The sequence below is a fragment of the Cupressus sempervirens genome, chromosome 3, assembly GCF_028749045.1.
Source record: "Cupressus sempervirens isolate cs-2001-9-10 chromosome 3, ASM2874904v1, whole genome shotgun sequence".
In the NCBI taxonomy this organism is placed as follows: Eukaryota; Viridiplantae; Streptophyta; class Pinopsida; order Cupressales; family Cupressaceae; genus Cupressus; species Cupressus sempervirens.
In genome coordinates, this window is record NC_143120.1 from 706,571,932 (window position 1) to 706,590,731 (window position 18,800).

Here is an 18,800-nt window from a genome sequence, read left to right on the forward strand (position 1 = left end):
TTTGAGTAGATGAGAACAAAAGTAGCAATAGACTATTACTTGGTATTCTTGGAGCTTAGATGTTTTTCATCTATGTTTCCATCAATGAAAAAGGGGGAGATTTTTAGCATAAATACTAATGATACTACATTGAGGGATTATCCTAAGTATTGGAGAGTATTGACATGTTGCATTCATGGTTGTGGACATGTTCGACACAGTGTCCTAATGACATGGTCAAGTGTGCAGAGTCTAAGTTGAAGACGTACAAAAGTTGTACCTAATTTATAGAGAGTAGTTCACAGATAGAGTATTGGGAAAGCAGTTCCTAATGTTTGTTAGCTATCTTACATCTAAGATGTAATGAAGAGATGCACAATTAGGAAGTGATAGAGTATAGTCATTTGATGATGTCAACAAGTGCACAAGCCCTAGTATCTCACGTGTAAAGTTCTTAATAGAATGTGAGCTGATAGTGCTATTGTAATTGTAATTAATTAATTATCTTATTATAATTAATTGGGAAAGCCTCAAGGCCAACTCAAGGCATTATTATGTAGGAATATTCATCTGAAGTATTGTTAATTATTTAGTGTGAAGTAAACAATTGATGTCTAAGAAGGAGTATGCACCTATTATTTTGATATTCTTGTTAGCATGTGGATAGTTGATGTTGATCTCAAAATATAGAGGATTTTAGACTTTCTTGATGGAGAGGATTTGAGTAGATGAGAAAAAAAGTAGCAGTAGAGTATTACTTGGTATTCTTGGAGCTTGGATGTTTTTCACCTATGTTTCCATTAATGACAAAGGGGGAGATTGTTAGCATGAATGTTAATGATACTACATTGAAGGAGTATCCTAAGCATTAGAGAGTACTGACATGTTGCATTCATGGTTTTTTTTTTTATTGATGTCAACATAGCATGGTTTCCATAAAGACTAGCTAAGTAGTAGACAAAGATCTTGATGGCATAGAAAATGGTTTGATTGTTTAGTGATGTGAAATTATAGACATGTTCAACACAGTGTCCTGATGATTTGGTCAATTTCCCAGAGTCCCAAGTTGAAGACATACGAAAGTTGCACCTGATTTACAGAGAGGATTTCATAGACATAGTATTGGGAAAGCAATTCCTAATGTTTGTTGGCTATCTTACATCTAAGATGTAATGAAGAGATGCACAGTCAAGAAGTGATAAAGGATAGTCATTTGATGATGTCAGCAAGTGCACAAGCCCCAGTATCACATGTGTAAATTTTTTAATAGACTATGAGTTGACAATGCTATTGTAATTGTGATTAATTAATTATCTTATTATAATTAATTGGGAAAGCCTCAAGGCTAACTCAAGGAATTATTATGAAGATATGGTATAAAGAAAAGATGTTTCCTTGTTTGTAATATGATGTATAAAGTGTTATGATTATTGCAAGAAGTGTGAAGTGAGAAAAGAAGCAGAGTGCTTACTGAATGTGTATAAGTAATCTAAAGGATTATTGGATGTGATATTTGTGATCTGGTTACAAGATCAAAAGAAGCAGAAGTTTGGTTGACAAGACAAAGAAAGAGGAAGGAATAGTATAGTATTATTCTATTATTCTACAAGGAATAATACAGAGATCATTTGGACAGTGGGTTCATTGGTCTTGCCCTTGAAGTTGTTTGGGCAATGGGTCTAGCTATCTTCCATAACTCCTAATAGGGTTGTCACAGCTCCTAATAGGGTTGGAATCCCCTAATAGGGTCCATCCTCTAACAAGGAATATTTATATTAGTACATCATCTTGTGGGTACCATCCCCACTAGGGTTTTCCCTCTAATCAAGGGTTTCCCTAGTTAACATATATGGTGTTATTGTGTATGAGTATCTTTTTGTGGTTTCAATTTATATTACTCATATGGTTAAGTTTTTTTAAGGTTGAGAACTTTGATAATAGTTGAATAACTAATTCACACACCCCCCCCCCCCCCCCCCCCCCAATTATATTAGTGGACTATATATTCTAACACACATTGCATCATAGTGAAAGTGGTGGATAGGTCAATGGTACCATGGAGAAATACAAAAAAAGTATGCTACAGATACCATAAGATAGGCCATGTGCTCAAGACTTGTTGGGAAAATAAAAACCCAAGCAATAACACAATGGAAACAAGGGAAAAGGCAAGATCATTGATGCTAAGAAGGTTAGAAAGTGTTGGAAATATAAGAGGAGTAACTAAGAGAGGAAGGGTGAATTAGTTACCACTAAAACAATTCCAAATCCCTTAGATGTGAATACAAACTTCCTTTTAACTCACAGCTCAGTTAGAACTAGATATCACTATAACTCACTTAATAAAGCAATCTTAATATAATGGTGCATATTAACCTTTAGTAAATTAGTTGTAGAAAGATAAAGCAATAAGAAAATAACATGAACACATGAGAAACCAAGATTTGACATGGAAATCCAATTTTGGGAAACCATCAATGCGACTAGTTACAACATTTCACTCTTTTGAAGTGAGCCTTGTTAAGAGCCAACCCTATTAAAGGTTACAAAACACATAGTTAGGTGTGCCCCTATTAAAGGATTTGAATCACCCTGTGAGGATTGCCCTTGTTAGAGGTCTTAAGACATTTCGATCTAGAAATGTCACCTTGTTAGAGGATTTACAAAATGATTGTTAAGTCAACTCTATTAAGAGATTTCTTCACTACTACAATTGTTAGATAGTAATAATGATTGACTTGATTGATGAAGCAACTAAATTGTAGATTCGTATCATTGTTCTAGATTATCCTTTGGATCCTCCCTAATCACAATATTCTTTACAGCTCCTTGGATACTTTGTTGTGAATCAGATATCCGTCTTTATTCGCATCTTATCTTCTTCACCACTTTCTCATCTTTTAATCCACATCTTGACCTTTCATATATATGAAACCCAATGTCAAGTCAACTTGAATACCCTTTCAAATAAAAAAATAACATCCACTGAGTTGGCTTGCACAAACCAACTAATAGATAAAACTAATATGTTGTAGGTTGACTAAAACTGAAAACTAGGTCACTCGATTACCATTGAGTTCCTTGGTAACTGACCTAACTAGGTTTACACAAGAATCCCTAAACTTGCTTCCACTGAACTTCAGATTGATGTATACTAGAGTCTTCTAAACTTGGTTCCAATTGGTAGTGCTCACTTAGAGTATAAAATTTTTGTAACATCAATGACAATATAGAATTGAATAGTTGTTATCAACAAGCAAGGACTTTGCAGAAGTGTAGATCAAGAAAAGATCAAAGAATAGTTAAGTAAAGATTTAAGAAGCCACAAGCTCATTAGAAAGTGGTGAGTCTTCCCAATCAAGTTAAGAAAAAGCAATCTTAAGAGGGGTTAGGAAATAAAAGTAAGCTTTGCACCAATCCCCACATTTAGACCAGTAAGTCATGACTATTGACTCAGTGAAAAATCAATAGCACCAAAAGTTGATGATATATTTTCTCCAAAATTTGACCATTGGATAAATCACCAGAAGGTATTTATTACACAAATATGGAGATAGATAAATAATTAAGGTTACCATTAGGATCTTAATGTTACTTTTCAACCAAATCAATAAATAGGTATATCATTCAACAAAATTCACTTTTGCAATCTTGAGATCTGAAGAGCTTTTGTTAGCAAAACCCTGGCTACCAAAAGAATGATACTTTGTGTGAATCTAAGCAAGAAGCAACTAGTTACTCTAAAGCCACAAAATTATTTCATGTGTAATAAATCAAAGAACACTCCAAAGTTGTAACTCACAATGACATTGTATGATGGTCTCTTTAAAGTAGAGCTGATCGAAAAATAAAAATAAGATCCATCTATCTATGAAAAAATCTTACAGATAAAGGATGAGAAAGATATGACTAGAGCTTTATCCTCACTTTAGAATAGTGTCTTGCTAGTCAAATATGTGAGAAACTATCTCAAAGAAAAGATAGTGGAGCTGGGAGATGCATAAAGTAGAGACATGTATGGGAAGTTCTGTGTGAATGATCAGTGGAATGAAGGTTTCAAAGACCTAGAAGAGAAAACCCTTGCCTGCAGAGTAGATATCCCAAATTTATTTAAGCACAAATGGGTGATTTTTTTGTTCTTATTCAAATGCATGATGAATACAAGTGGTTGGACAAGCCATATAAAATTACAAAGGATGTAGAGAGAGTATCAGGGTTCAATGGAACTGGAGTAGAACTGACCACTCAAAAGAAAAAAATAGATGAAGTGGATAAACATTTTGGATGTCATCATGATGGTAGAATGTGTTTATTAAAGGATATTATTGATCAAAAAGTGCAATTTTCATCAAGGGTGATTGCACAAAGAATCTAACAATTGAGTCAATCAAATAGTGTGCCTACTAGAGTGGTGTATGGAGCACACCAGATAATAAATGTGAAAACCAAGCTTAATCTAAGTGGTTTGTTACATGGGAAGATTGGAGAGTCTGAAGAATATCAAGAGGGATAGTGGTGCACACATTTTCAAATTTGGCACAATACTAGTAAGCATATTTTTCTACTTAATGGATAGTTCTCTGGTTACAAGGAGTTCAAATTAAAGTCAAGGAACAATGGCACATCTCAGATAACGAGCTTGATACATAGGGAAAAGTTTTCCTAAACATGCTTGAGAAGTATTTCAAGCAATTCCAAATGGATATGCAAAGAAGGAGGAGAATACCTATTAACTTGGTAAATAACTACAAAATGAGTATTTTCTTCTTAACAAGTATAAATAGGTGCATGGTACAGATAGTCAAACCAAGTACCCACTAGTTGACTTATTTCTCTTATGAGATTGAAGTGGACCCAACTAGAAATCTCATTAAATAATTGGTGGGAAAACTTATTGATAAAGATCAAGAAAGGTTTGGCATAGACAAAGAGAAAGGGAAAGAGATAATGGAGCAACATGAAGAAGTCTCCAAGGAGAAGAAATAGAAGAAGAAGAAGAAAGACACTAGACATTGTGCAACATGCTAGACAAAAGGAATCTTAAGAGAGTAAAGAGAGTCCAAAACTACACACCAAACGGGAATCCTTTCCTAAATCTAAATCAAAGGAAGAAGATAAAGCAACAAGTAAGAGGAAATTGGAAAACACCAACCTCCAATAATAGAGAAGTATATACAAAAAGCCACCAAGAAAAGCAAAAAGAAGCCTCCTACATAGTTAGAGGAAGAACAAGAACAAGAACAATAATGAAAGACAGAGAGTCTCAAGTTAACAAAGGAAGGTGAGAAACTTGTGCCCTTAAAAATAGTATTGATGATATTGAAAATAACAGGAATTATAATACACTTAGGGATAAATTTTCAAAAATTTGCGAAGCTAAACAGAAATAAAAATTTAAAGGTTGTACTTATAAGCCTAAGAGTGTTCAATTGAACACCAACTATGACATACTTACAATTTCTAACATTAATGGAAATATGGTCTATATTCATAAAAGAATGGAAGAAAATGTTAGATTAAGCTCTAGCAAGTCTTAGACCTAATCTTAGTAAGAAGGACATCATGGACCTTATAGAAATGATGCAGACAAAACACAAATGTTTTAGAAAATATAGCATTAATATCTAGATGTTTGAAGAGAGATGCCTTTGTGAATGCACAAAAAGTTTGGTCTCAATTGTGTGAACAAGAGAAAGAGACCCTCAATAAAGGGGAAGGCCAAGCACTAGAGACAAAGGACAAACAAAAGGGAAGACAGAAACCCAAGATAATGTTAGAAATAGATAATACTGAGAGGGGGGGTGAATCAGTCTTCTACAAACTTTTTCCCACAACTAAATATTGTTAATTACTTTATAACTTTCATATGAAAGTAAACTAATAATGTTGAACAATAAATATAACCATACACAAAGAACTCATAACATGATTATTTGTTAACTAGGGAAACCTTGGCCAAGGGAAAACCCTAGTGGGGATGATACCTACAAGATGATTCACTAAACAAAAGGATCATGTTAAGGATATTGACCCTGTTAGGAGTCTATGAAGTACATATAGTGTCTTGAGTCCTTATTAGAGTACTAGGCCTTGTTAGAAGACTCAATCATGTTAGGATTTGGTAAATCAAATACAAAGTATGCAAGAAGATCTCACTGCCCTAACATGCAATTATACAATTCAATTTTTCACAAGAATAGATATACATACAATACTTTATGTCTGTTGTATTTTTCACTTGTTCTGATCATACATCAGATGTAGTTCACATATTGTCTCATCAACTTCACATCAATCACAAATATCACATAGATCATACATATATCACACACTTATCTTCGCAAGATAAGATCTTTAATTATACCTGACACAATCATAATTCACTGCTTAATTGACGTTCATGCTTTCACATGCTTGGCATAATATAAAATAACTTATGGAATAATATCCACATAGTTAGCTCATCGTAACTTAGTAATTATTTTGTCACCAAAATAATTCCTAAAGTCATACAATCTAATTCTCTACTATACTATGTTATGCACTATTTAATACATGTACTGGTATTTCAATCATATCTCACGTTGTATTATTCATACACACCTATACACTGGTATATGTCATCATGATACTATCATAGAACTTTCCTTAATTGGGCATTAGCTAACTCTCAATGAGTTGTTCATAAACATCACATATGCTCTCTATGTTGTTGCAAATTGTCTAACAATTAGATAGTTTTCTATCTCTAAATGCATAAATAAAACATTGAATATATGTTTCCATAAATGACAACTCTCAAAATATATTCATAACTATATTGCCAACAATCTCCCCTTTTGGTGTTGGTGGCAACATTTGGGAAAATTGACTAAGTCGCAAAATGATGGCATACATTAAAAAAACAAAATAAAAGTAACTATACAAAATTGCCTTCAAAACATAATAGTTTTATTCATGTTTTGATGGATCATTACATTCCTTATCACTCCTTTACATTGATGCATAAGTATATAAGTTTACTCCCCCTTACATATACTATACACAATTTCCTTACAACATGCATACAATTTTCCTTTACATATTACTCCCCCTTTGACATCAATGGAAAAGGTGTTAAAAAATTGCATTAAAAAATGTGTAGCCTACTACTAATCAACTTGTCATTTGGAAAAATAATCTGCATAAACAAGTTTTAGCCTATTCACTTATTTCTTCCATTTTTCCTCTTCCTTCTTTCTCTTTTCTTCTTCTTCCTTCTTTCTCTTCTCTTCTTCTTCTCCTCTTTCTTTTTCTTTTCTTCCTCTAACTTATTTACCTCTACTTTCCTCTCTATTTCTTTCTTCTTATGTTTTTCTTCATATTCATCTAAGCTCGTGTAAGCTATAATATTGTTGATATTGCCAACAATATTTGCTCCTTAACCTGAAAAAGGGTTCTCCTTTGCATGTACTATTATGTGTGTATTGTCCACTTGCATGGATTTAGTACCCATAAAATGTGCGGTGGTGAGGGTGCCTGATTTTTCTCTTCTACTTCTCCCTCATCAATGGATGATGTGTTCACTTCCACATACACTAGGCTCTCAAGTTTGGATTGCACACTTACCTTTTGCACTCTAGTCATGAATTTGAAAATTACCTCCTTTATCTCCTTCCTGACATCCTCATAATTGCCTACCATTAGAAGAAATGCTCTTCTTGTGTTCCTAAGCAAGGGATCAATAGCATTCAAAATTCTATTTGAGTCCTCCTTAGGGTCAACCTCACACAATTTATTTATCATTGTTGTCTTCAAATTTAGATTTTCTTCCATTACTCTCTTCTTTCTATTTATAAGCCTATTATATAGGTATTTAGGTATCTTATTCTAAATATTATCAAACTTCTTATATCTCATAATCATGTTCCTTACAATGGAATTTTCCAATTGCCTTCTATCCATGTTACTGTACAAGTTATAATACTTATTTAATTGAACAAAATTATCATCATTTATTATTTTCATTTTAAGGTTCTCTACCTTAGGCTTCCATGCTCTCTTTCTAGCTGATGTTTTGCCTTCCTACACATCTTGTTCAACTGGTCTATCTTCAACTTATTCTTTTGATTCCTCAGAATCACTTATTTGCATTGTTTTCCTTCTCTTGCCTAGTCCACTTGTGGTCTGCTTGACCCTTTTCTTGGATGATGGTGCAGGTTCTTGCTTCACCTTTACCAATCTCTTTTATTTCCTCTATTATGTAGGTGCTTCCACCTCTTGTTGCTTCCTTAGCTGATCACTTTTTGTTCTCTTAGGTTGCACTTGTGTAACTGTTGCATATAGTGTAATAGGGTCATGTGCACATGGTTGTGCTATTGTCACACCTAATGAAGGTCCTATAACAATAATAGGAGTTGTTGCTATAACTTCAAACTGCCTAATAGCTTTCATCTAAATGTTATGCCTTTTACCTCATTGAGTTCTTCTTGAGTCATTCCTAATTCCTTAAGGATGGAATCAATAGCCTTTTCCACTTTCTTCTTGTTTTCCTTGCTATGTAGTTCAAAATGAACTATTCTCATTTTCTCTTCAAAGGTTCCCCATCTCGTATGATTTTTGCATACCCTTTTATGAGCTTTGCACTCATCTCATATCACATGGGTTCAATGAACCTAACCCTTGGTACCACAGCGGTGTTGTCTATCTCCACCATGAAGCATATCTCATCCTTATATTTATTTACCATGAATGGAGGTATTATGTACCTCTATTTCATTTTAGACTAGAAATTCTTCACCATTCTATTAATTTCATCATCTCTGACATTCTTCGACTTAGATCTATAGCATTGAGTCACTAATTTCATTGTGCATTCATTGCTATCCCAATTTGTTACTCCTAGGAACTTCTTTGTAGCATAGAAAAACAAATGAGTTAATAGGGAATCAAATCTAAAGATTGTGATCTTGGCCTTCTTCAACTTTGCAATGTTATTCAACAATTGCAATCTAATAATCTCACATAGATTAACTTTTCTTCCCTGAATTTCTATCACATAGGTTGCATGTAAGAATCTAGTTGGTACAGAGTTAACCCTAGAGGCATGGCTAAACTTGTACCTTAATATCTTACTCAACAATTTACTTCTTTTTCTTGGATGAAGTCTACCTTCACATTCCTTCCATCAAATCTTGTATTCAAGTTTGTCTCGACCATCTTTCTTACATTCTTCTCATTTACATGATTGCATCCCTCATTTCTCAAACTTGTGACCTTGTGAATTAAGTCATTATCAATTACTATTTGTGCATCACCTAACCAAAACATATCATCATGTACCCTAGTAAAAATGATTTAGGTCCATTCATGGTTTTCAAACTCCATATAAAACATATACTTTACTAGATTTAAGCCATCTAGATCTGCATACTCAGACTTCAAGGATAGTTCATCATTACACATAGTCTCGAAGTCCTTATGTGTATCTTCATTACCAGTGCTCTCAATCTTACAATGTATATAGCTTCTAACATCTTTGACATGAAGCACATTCTCCAAAATTTTTGAAAATGTGCCCAATAGGTCATCCTTAAGTGAAATAAATGGATATTTCCTAAATTCATACCATGGCCTTTCACTCACATCATAAACGGTTTGACTAGCCATTGCAATTCAGCTTTATTCACTAAGAAATTTAGTTTTATCTCCATAAAATACCATAAAATCATGTTTGTAGGGCTTCTGCTACTTTACACTTCAAGAACTTATTTTCACACTTTACTTCACCATCAAATCACTCTTCAATTTTCTCAAGATATTTTGCATGAACAAATGGTACAAAAAATCTTGTTTACAATCCTTAAATCATTTCAAGTCGCACTATGCACTAAATGTCTATCTGCCACAAATTCAAATACTGTCTCTATTCACTACTAAACTTATTTTATGAATTCCAATTACTGTGATCACATCTAGACTTGTGCACTTGACCATAGCTTCCTCTCTATGTCAACTACCTCATGTTAACTATACAAATTCCAACTCACTCTCTAACATCATTTCCAACTAACTGATGAACTGCCTCTTCAAAAATTACTTAATTTAGGTAGGATGCATCACAAACAATCAATGACTTCAATTTCTCATTAGATGCATCAAAATATTGTTCCTCCAAAACTGTATAAGAGCTTTATGGATCCTTAGCTATCACAAATACTTCGTTGAATTCATCAACATGTTCCTTGACTGCTCCCTCCTAACTATTATCACTACCATTATCATTCCTTCTATCATTTTTGTTTTTGTTCCTTATGTAGTTGAGATTCCTATTGAAGTTCCTTTTATCCATTCTATAATATCTTGTTGTGTGTTCAAAGTTATTACATAACTGACATATAAGTGCATTCCTTCTCTGATTTGTTCCATTCTAACTTTCAAGTGCTCTATAATTCCTTGCAATGTGTCCAGGATTATTACACTTGTAACACACAAATTGGTTATTTTATCCATTATATTTCTCTCCATCATTGGATCTATTTCGTGATCTACTAATACATTAGGGGTCAATTTGCGATGTTAATTTGCGACGGCAAGAAAAGATAATGTGGTTTTGGCTTTTTTTTCCAATTTTATCCCGATGGCGTCGCAATTGCGACGGTAGGCGTCGCAATTGTGACGCCAGTGGGATATAAGAGAAAAAAAGAAAAGCTAAAACCCTCATTTGAATGAAATTGTGCGACACAGGCTGGTTCTTCTGAAAGGCGCGCGCGGGAGATCACTTCAGCAAGGTGTAAGGTGAACTCGAGGTGCATTGAGAGGGTCGGGCAGAGACGCGCATCGGCAACTTGAATGAGCATATTGTTTACATATTTCGAATGCGTGAGATCTCCATTCACAGGTGAGTCCCAATGACTCAAAATGATGGTGATGGATCCCAAAAATATCCCTGACCCAGATTGTTATGCAATGCTCTTGAGTCAAAAACATATATGAATTGTTGGTGTTATGTGGCATGCTTGCATATACCATTTTTCAGTCTTCTCACATTCACAATGCCTCCATATCTTAATCATTCAATATTTCCATTCCTCAACTTAGTGTATTAGGCATCAAAGAGTGATTGGGTCACTGCATTTAATGTATCTGTCCATTATGGGCAATTCCTAGTGCATCTTGTTGAACTTAGATAAGTTCGAGTGTTTGGTGTTGCAGGTCACCGCTCGATGATGTCTTCACCAACACCTCTTTATCCATTCATCTGTTGAGGCCCTTCAAATCTCTAATTATCTTCTAGTACATATATTCACAATTGTATTCAAGTTCTTGATCTTCATGAGAACCAATAGAGTGAGGCTCGGGTACATGATGCTCATCACCAACTTGGCATACAAAGCATGAATTTTGACTCCAATCAGCCCTCTGAACTCTCTTTCAATGTGCATTGAATTAAACCAATGGTTTCCTTATACCCATAGAAATCCTTCACATTCATTGAGGCCAAATTTTCTCTTTATATGTTTAGATAACTTTCCATAGATTAGGATTTCATTAGATATAGAAGTAAATGTATTCCCGTGAGAGCATATTCACTTACATTTGGATTCTTGATATACTAAGCTAATTGTGAATTCCTGCTTCATGTGTGAGGAACTTTGAAATTTTAATGGTGCATCCTTGATAATATGGTTAACTCATTTGCAAAAAGATGCAGCCTTCAGGATTACTTTTAAAATTTTCTTTCCAACCCTTACCAATTTTGTCTCTTCAAAGACTTCACAATAACATGATACGTAGATGCCTTCAGGTATCCCCACCTGAAGGCATAACAACACAAATTTCCTGCTATGTGGCAAGCTGAGGCTCTTTTGTTTCATTGCAGATCTTCTGCTTGCACGGAGGTCTCTCCCCATCATTGGACACACTTGATAACATTCGAGCTTTGGATCACATACAAGAAGTGCATCTATACACATAAGTATAAACTTCTTCTTTTCCTGCAACACATATATAAAAAAATTTAAGTGCTTGCAAGCTGGTATATACTTATGAATAAATATTACATCCTAATTTAAATGTATGAAAACAATTTTCATTCCTTTTAAGCTTCATTCATCTCGAGGTGCAATTCACAAACTCAAGAATAGTGGCTTTTGTTCTTTAGGATACCTTTAGGGGAAGAGTATGTGAATGCCCCCTCGTGTCTGGAATCCAGTTTAGAGGAGATGGCTATTTACACTGCTAAGGTTTGTTGAATCTAATTCTAAATAACATTGCTTCCTATTGTTGAATCTAATCTAATGTATATTTTAACTAGACTTGTAGCTTATATGTTTTGAAATTTTTGTTAGGCCTTGTAGTTTGTATAATTTGATTGCTGGAGAGCTTCTACAACTAAGCAAGAAGGTCGTTGCACGAGTTATAGCCGCGCGCTCGGGTATGAAAATTGTTTTTTTTTATTCTAATGTATATTTTAACTAGACTTTTAGCTTATATGTTTTGAAATTGCTTTTAGTGGCTTAATGTTGTAAGGTCTCTTGAAATAAGACCTGCAGGCGGTTGGTCAAAGTTTTACAAATAATCTTAGGAATAAAGTCAAAGAAAGTATTTTTAAAATATTAAAGTATTTAGCTAGGTCTAAGAAGATTTGTGTACTTTTGACATTTTTGCTTTGTTTGTGAAAGTTGTAGACCGAAGTTTTCATAGCCCGATTTTTGCTTCCTGCAAAGAACGATCATGTTAGATAATATAAGTGAAGAACAAAATAGGGAGACAATCGGTAGATTGTGGTCTAACTTGAAAAGAAAAGGTGATGGAAAATGTTATTGTCCTTGCAATATTTGTAAGGGCTTAAATCGTAGAAGACTGCTAATCAAAACAGTTAAGAGACATTGTAGGGAGAATGGTCACATTGAAGGGGGGCATGACTATCATCCACTGGTAAGTCATTCATTATATCATTTTAACAATTTATATACATATGAAATCACTTGATGATGAGTTGATGATCATGGTTTATTTATGTTAATCAATTTTATATAGGTTGATCTTCCCATGGAAGTACATGATATGAACCACAACAATCCAAAGAATATGGTTTTCGAAGTGGAGGAACATGGACGTGCAAATGTCCAAGGTGAAGATAATGATCCCATGGAAGATGACGATCATGCGCCAAAAAACACAATTGAAGAGGATGGTATAAATACATTGATCCATGACACATCTAGTCCAAGCGTATCTGATCATGATGATGATGATAGCCTCGATGTACCTCTACTTCAGAAGGCATACGAGCCCCTATACAAAGACTCCCAAATAACTCTTCTCTCTACTGTATTGTTGTTGTTGAACTTGAAGGTTATGAATGGTTTATCCAACATAACAATGTCACGTATGTTAAGGTATGTCATATATGTCTTTATAGTTAACAAAGGGTGAATAATGTACCACTAATATTGTTTATATTAACAACTTATATTTTTTTTTTGTAGATTGATAAGCGAGTTTTTGTTACCATCATCAAATATTCTACCTCGCTCATATCAAGAATTAACTGCTATTATGAAAGATATTGGAATGGAGTATGAAGCAATACATGCTTGTCCCAATGATCATATTATATATTATAAAGAACATGAATTTGCAACACAATGCCCTGTATGTCATACGAGTAGCTATCGAACAGATCGACTAACAAAAAAGGTGCCTCAAAAGGTTCTTCGTTACATCCCCATTATTCCATGGATGCGACAATTATTCAGGTGTAGTAGCTTGGCTCAATTTATGTATTATCATGCACACGATAGAAGTCGAGATGACATTATTCGAATCACTGAGGATGGTTCGAAATTTATGCACATAGAGGAAAATTGGCAACACTTCAAAGAAGAACCTCATAATCTCAGGCGTTCATTGGCAGCGGATGGTGTCAATCCATTTGGAGAGATGAGATCTGTTTACTCGGTGTGGCCTGTTTTTGTTATCAACAATAACATTCCTCCATGGATGTCAATAAAGAGGGAGCACATTATGTTGGCAATGATTGTTCCAGGTATCTTATCATTTGATAGTTATTAATTTACACGTACTTACAAATCTTGCAATAAAACGGTCACAATAACTATGTAATGTTACTATTCATTCAAGTAGGTAAATATCAAGTAAAAGATATGAATGTATATATTGAGCCTCTTATCGACAAGTTGGTGGAGTTATGGAATGGTGTCACTATGTATGACGTGTCTAGACCAATACGACAAAGACAATTTCAATTCCATGCAATACTTGCATGGACAATACATGATGCCCCAGGGATAACACATTTTTGTGGTATGTTATAGTGAATTCAAGTTGCGCACAATAATTCTAATTATAAAAATCAACATATTTAATAATCCAATTACATCATTATCTTGTAGGTCTTCAAACAAAGGGAAAATTTGCATGTCCAGTTTGTGGTCCAAAGATGAAATCTCGTCATTCAAAAAGTTTAGGAAAGAAGGTGTTTGATGAGTGTAGACACTTCCTCCATAGGAATCATAAGTATCGAAGTACGGAAAAACATCTTTTCAATGGGAAAGAAGAGACTACATCAAATCCACGAAGAATGACACCTCGCCTATGGAAGTTGGAATATGATAGAATTAATCGTCGAGGTAATGTCGTTCCACCTAATGGTTTATGTTTGTAATTTATATATTTCTATTGCGATTTTTGTTGACTAATTGTGTAATTGATGATCATGAAGGTCGTCAAGGCAATACTAACAACCTTCCAAAGGGACTAAAAAGCTATCCCAGACAATTTAGTAGGTTGCCCTACTACGAGCACTTACAAATTGTGCATTTGTTTGATACTATGCATATTGGAAAGAATATAACAGAGACATTGTGGAAAATATTGGATGGAAGGCGTGACAAAGAAAAAATTGTCAAAAATTGTAATGACATACATGAATCCAATCATATTGCATTGAAAAATTCCATTCACTCAAATAGCAACAGAGATCAGATTAATATAAGTTCCCTTCCATGGTTATTAACGGAGCAGCAAAGTGATGCCATAAAAGAAGTCATACGAAAAATTCGATTTCCCATAGGATTTACTGCGAACATAAACAATCTCATATGAAAAAAAAGTGAATTTGGGCCAGGGCTCAAAACTCATGATTGGCATACTTTCGTCAAGGTAAGTTATGTTCTTCTGTATTTACAATATATTCATAAACTACATGAATTGTTCGTTATGTTATGTTAGAAAACAATGAAATGATTGGTTTATAATTACTGCAGTATGTGCTTCCTCTATCTCTCCTAGAGCACTTCAGCAATAACATCAAACAAGTGATATACGATCTTGGAAAATATATGAGGTAAGTAGTAATATCTGTTCAATTTGTTGTATATATTTATTATATTCATGATTTGTTTATCTTGCTATGTAATCTATTGTATATTATTTTGTAAAGTCTCATATCTATATTTTTTTTGTGACTTGAATCTCTTAATGTAGGTGGTTGTCATCTAAAGAAATACATAAAGAAGATATAAACTATTGGAAGAGAAGAATTCCTCATTTACTGTGTGAAATGCAAAAGTGTCTACCTCCAACTTTTTTCAATGCACAGGAACACTACCTCATACACCTAGTTGAGGAGATTGAATTGTGTGGACTTGTACACACTAGGTCAATGTGGATGGTTGAGAGGCATTTGAAATCTTTGAAGGCTTTGGTTCAACAAAGAGCACATCCTAAGGGTTCTGTGGTAGAGGGATATATGGTATACCAGACTATGGTGTACATTACTGAATATCTTCCTAAGTTTGCATCAAATATCCATGTAGATCACATTTGGGATCTCGAGCCTTTTAAAAAATTAGAAGGGGAGTACTTGATGGGGAAAGGTACATTGAGGAAAGTGAGAGGTAATAAATTATAAGATGTTATTGTAATAAATTATTTCTTAATCTTCAAAATAAATCGGTTGTAAGTTGTCTTTTTTTTTTTTTTGTATAGGTGCTCGAGAGTGGGATGCACTACATTTGTATATTGCAAACAATCTTGATTGGATGACGGTATGGATTGAACGATGTCAACATTCTGGTCGCACATTAACATGGGAAGGTGTATCTTCATTGGTTAAAGAAGCTCATCGTAATGGAGATTGCAATGTTACGCAAAGGGAAATAGATTTAGCACGTGGTTCAAGAGATTTCCAAGTACATACAAATTTATTAATCACCTGTATGTTTATCAACTCACGATACAATAATTTTGATATGTTTCACATATTATTGTAGGTTAAACACCACAAGGCTATGTTCTGTAATGGTTAGAAATTTTGCGTCAAAGTGTTGGATGACACAAAGAAAACTTGTGATTCAGGAATAACTGCAGTCTTTCAAGTGACTAATATTTCATCTAGAAACGACTTACATCCTCAAGAGTCTGAAAATTGATACTGTGGCTTTTGGATGAGATAATTGAGTGTGACTTTAGTTCCTTCAAATTAGTACTCTTCGTTGTCAAATGGTACAGGCTACGACTTAATCCAAATGATCCTGATAGAACTGTTATTGAACATGATAATGGATTTACAATGGTTAATACAAGGTCATTTGAGCCAGTTGGGGATGAGCCTTATGTTCTTCCAAGCCAATGTGAGCAGGTATTTTACTCAGAGGTTCCACATAAACTAGGTTGGTCATTTGTTGTTAGACATGAACCGAGAGGAAGGCCAATAAAGTATAATGCGATGGAAGAAGAAGATACTGAGGAAGTAGAAGATGATGTAGATGGTGATCACGATCAACAGTTATTGGATGATGTTCCTGACACAAATTTTCATGAAGAAGAAGAAGAAGATAATGACGATGATGCTGCTACTGATGATGATGATGAAGATGATGTTGATGTTGATGATGATGACGATGACGACAACGACGACGACGATGATGGTGAGGAGGATGATGATGATGACAACGATGATGATGACAAGGACGATGATGATGATGATGATGATGATGACGAGGATGATGATGATGGAATTTAGAGGTATGCCATCAATCCTTAATCTATTTAATATTCATTTCTTGCTAGAAATATATTTGTCTTATATATATGGTTACATAGTTTATTCATTATCTATTTAAAAGCTACAAGTTTCAACTACAAATAGAATACTACTAATCCATTTTAAAATTATTATAATGGGTTTTGGAAGAAATTACAGTTATCTTAATTAATATAAAATATCTAACTGAATTTCAAAATTTTATGCAAGTGACTTTAGTCTAGGTGTTTCCTCCACCTCCACACACATCAAACAACTTCAAATAGCATGTCCCCAAGGTGACTAAGCCCTCAACTCATCAGCTGATACAAAAACCCATTTTTAGCCCTTCACTAGGCCTACTTCCCTAGTAGGCTTATAATGTGAACCTGATTTAAGTGTTTTATTGTGTACCTTTTAATGTTTTTAATTTTTATGTGATGCTAATGATGGATGTGATTATGATTATGATGTGATTATGCTCACGATAACTGAATTACATTTGCAGGAAATTGAACCCCTTTCAGGAACATCCCGCACAGTCTCATGGATCGACAGGTATAAGTCAATACTCCTTATAGATAGTCTATTTAATACACTTATCAATAGTAAGATTGATGTCTTCTAAGATCTCTCCCATTTTCATGTACCAGCGAATAGGTATTTGTCAGAAGTGTCTTCCTCGAGTGAGGGAAATATAGGAATAGAAGAGGAAAGTGAGACATGCAGTTTATCTAGAACAGGGAGATTAACTAGAGGTCAAAGGACTAGAAGGAAATTCAATAAATGCATGAAATTCTTCCTTGCTCAAGGGGGGTCATGTTCTTATGATGATGAGATGGAAGGCGACATCGAGGTGCCCTTGAGGTACCAACATCTACAGAAACATTGGGTACCCAAGGAACTTCCTCCAATAAACACTGATTTTTGTGTTAACGAGAGGATATATCGCATAGCACCATCATCACTACATGGTTTGGGCCTATTTTCTATGGACGGCATAAAGGTGTCTTACAACAAAGTTTCTGAATTGATGGAGTATGTTGGACCATGTTACGATTACAAAAGTTGGATGCATATTGTTAAATATAAAAAAAGTATGCGTAGGTATGCCCTCTCGAAAAATTATATACAACAACAAGACAATAATCAAAGTAAAAGTGTGGCTATATACATTGATGGAAGGCCAAAAGCAATAGGGAATATTGCGGGTTTTATAAATAGTACACGACTTGGGTCAACTATGAAGCAACCCAATTGCATATTTGAGGCACGCAAGGGAAATCGTGTATTCATCTGTGTGATAAAATCAATACGTGTAGGGGAAGAGCTTCTTATTGATTACAATTTGAATCACATAGATACAAACGAGGCTACTATCATGGGGGTGGTACATACTATTAAACCAACTTCTAATCAATGACTCCAACATACCATTTAGTCAATAAATTTTTGGCTAACATTTTTATACTTCATCTTTGACACAGGGGCACAATATGGAGCAACCGCCCAAAGGGGATGCTGACGATGCTCCCGGCTCATCTACACATGAGCAGGTAAAACTCATTTGTAATTGTGCAAACTAGATAGAAGCAAAAAAAAAAAAATTTAATGTTGTTTTCTTTATTGTTTTGGAGTAATTTTGATAATACTAATACTATTGTTGTCACAGAGGGCTAGTGTTCGGAGGGAGGGAAAGGAACCTGCAGTCCCTCAGCAGGCCCCCCCTGAGGAGGACCCTTTCTATATCGATTTAGCAGAGACCAATGACCCGATCGGTTCGATTAAA

The 18,800-nt window shown here is 34.5% G+C and overlaps 1 protein-coding gene across 1 annotated transcript; it reads left to right on the top strand.

Moving 5' to 3' along the window:
• The first annotated feature begins 15,742 nt into the window (after positions 1–15,742).
• Positions 15,743–16,639, top strand: LOC149568706 (uncharacterized). The gene is made up of 2 exons (XM_089817610.1): positions 15,743–15,884; positions 15,976–16,639. The coding sequence occupies exons 1-2, from the start codon at positions 15,752–15,754 to the stop codon at positions 16,257–16,259; spliced, it is 417 nt and encodes a 138-aa protein (XP_089673736.1). The 5' UTR covers positions 15,743–15,751; the 3' UTR covers positions 16,260–16,639.
• The last annotated feature ends 2,161 nt before the right edge of the window (positions 16,640–18,800 follow it).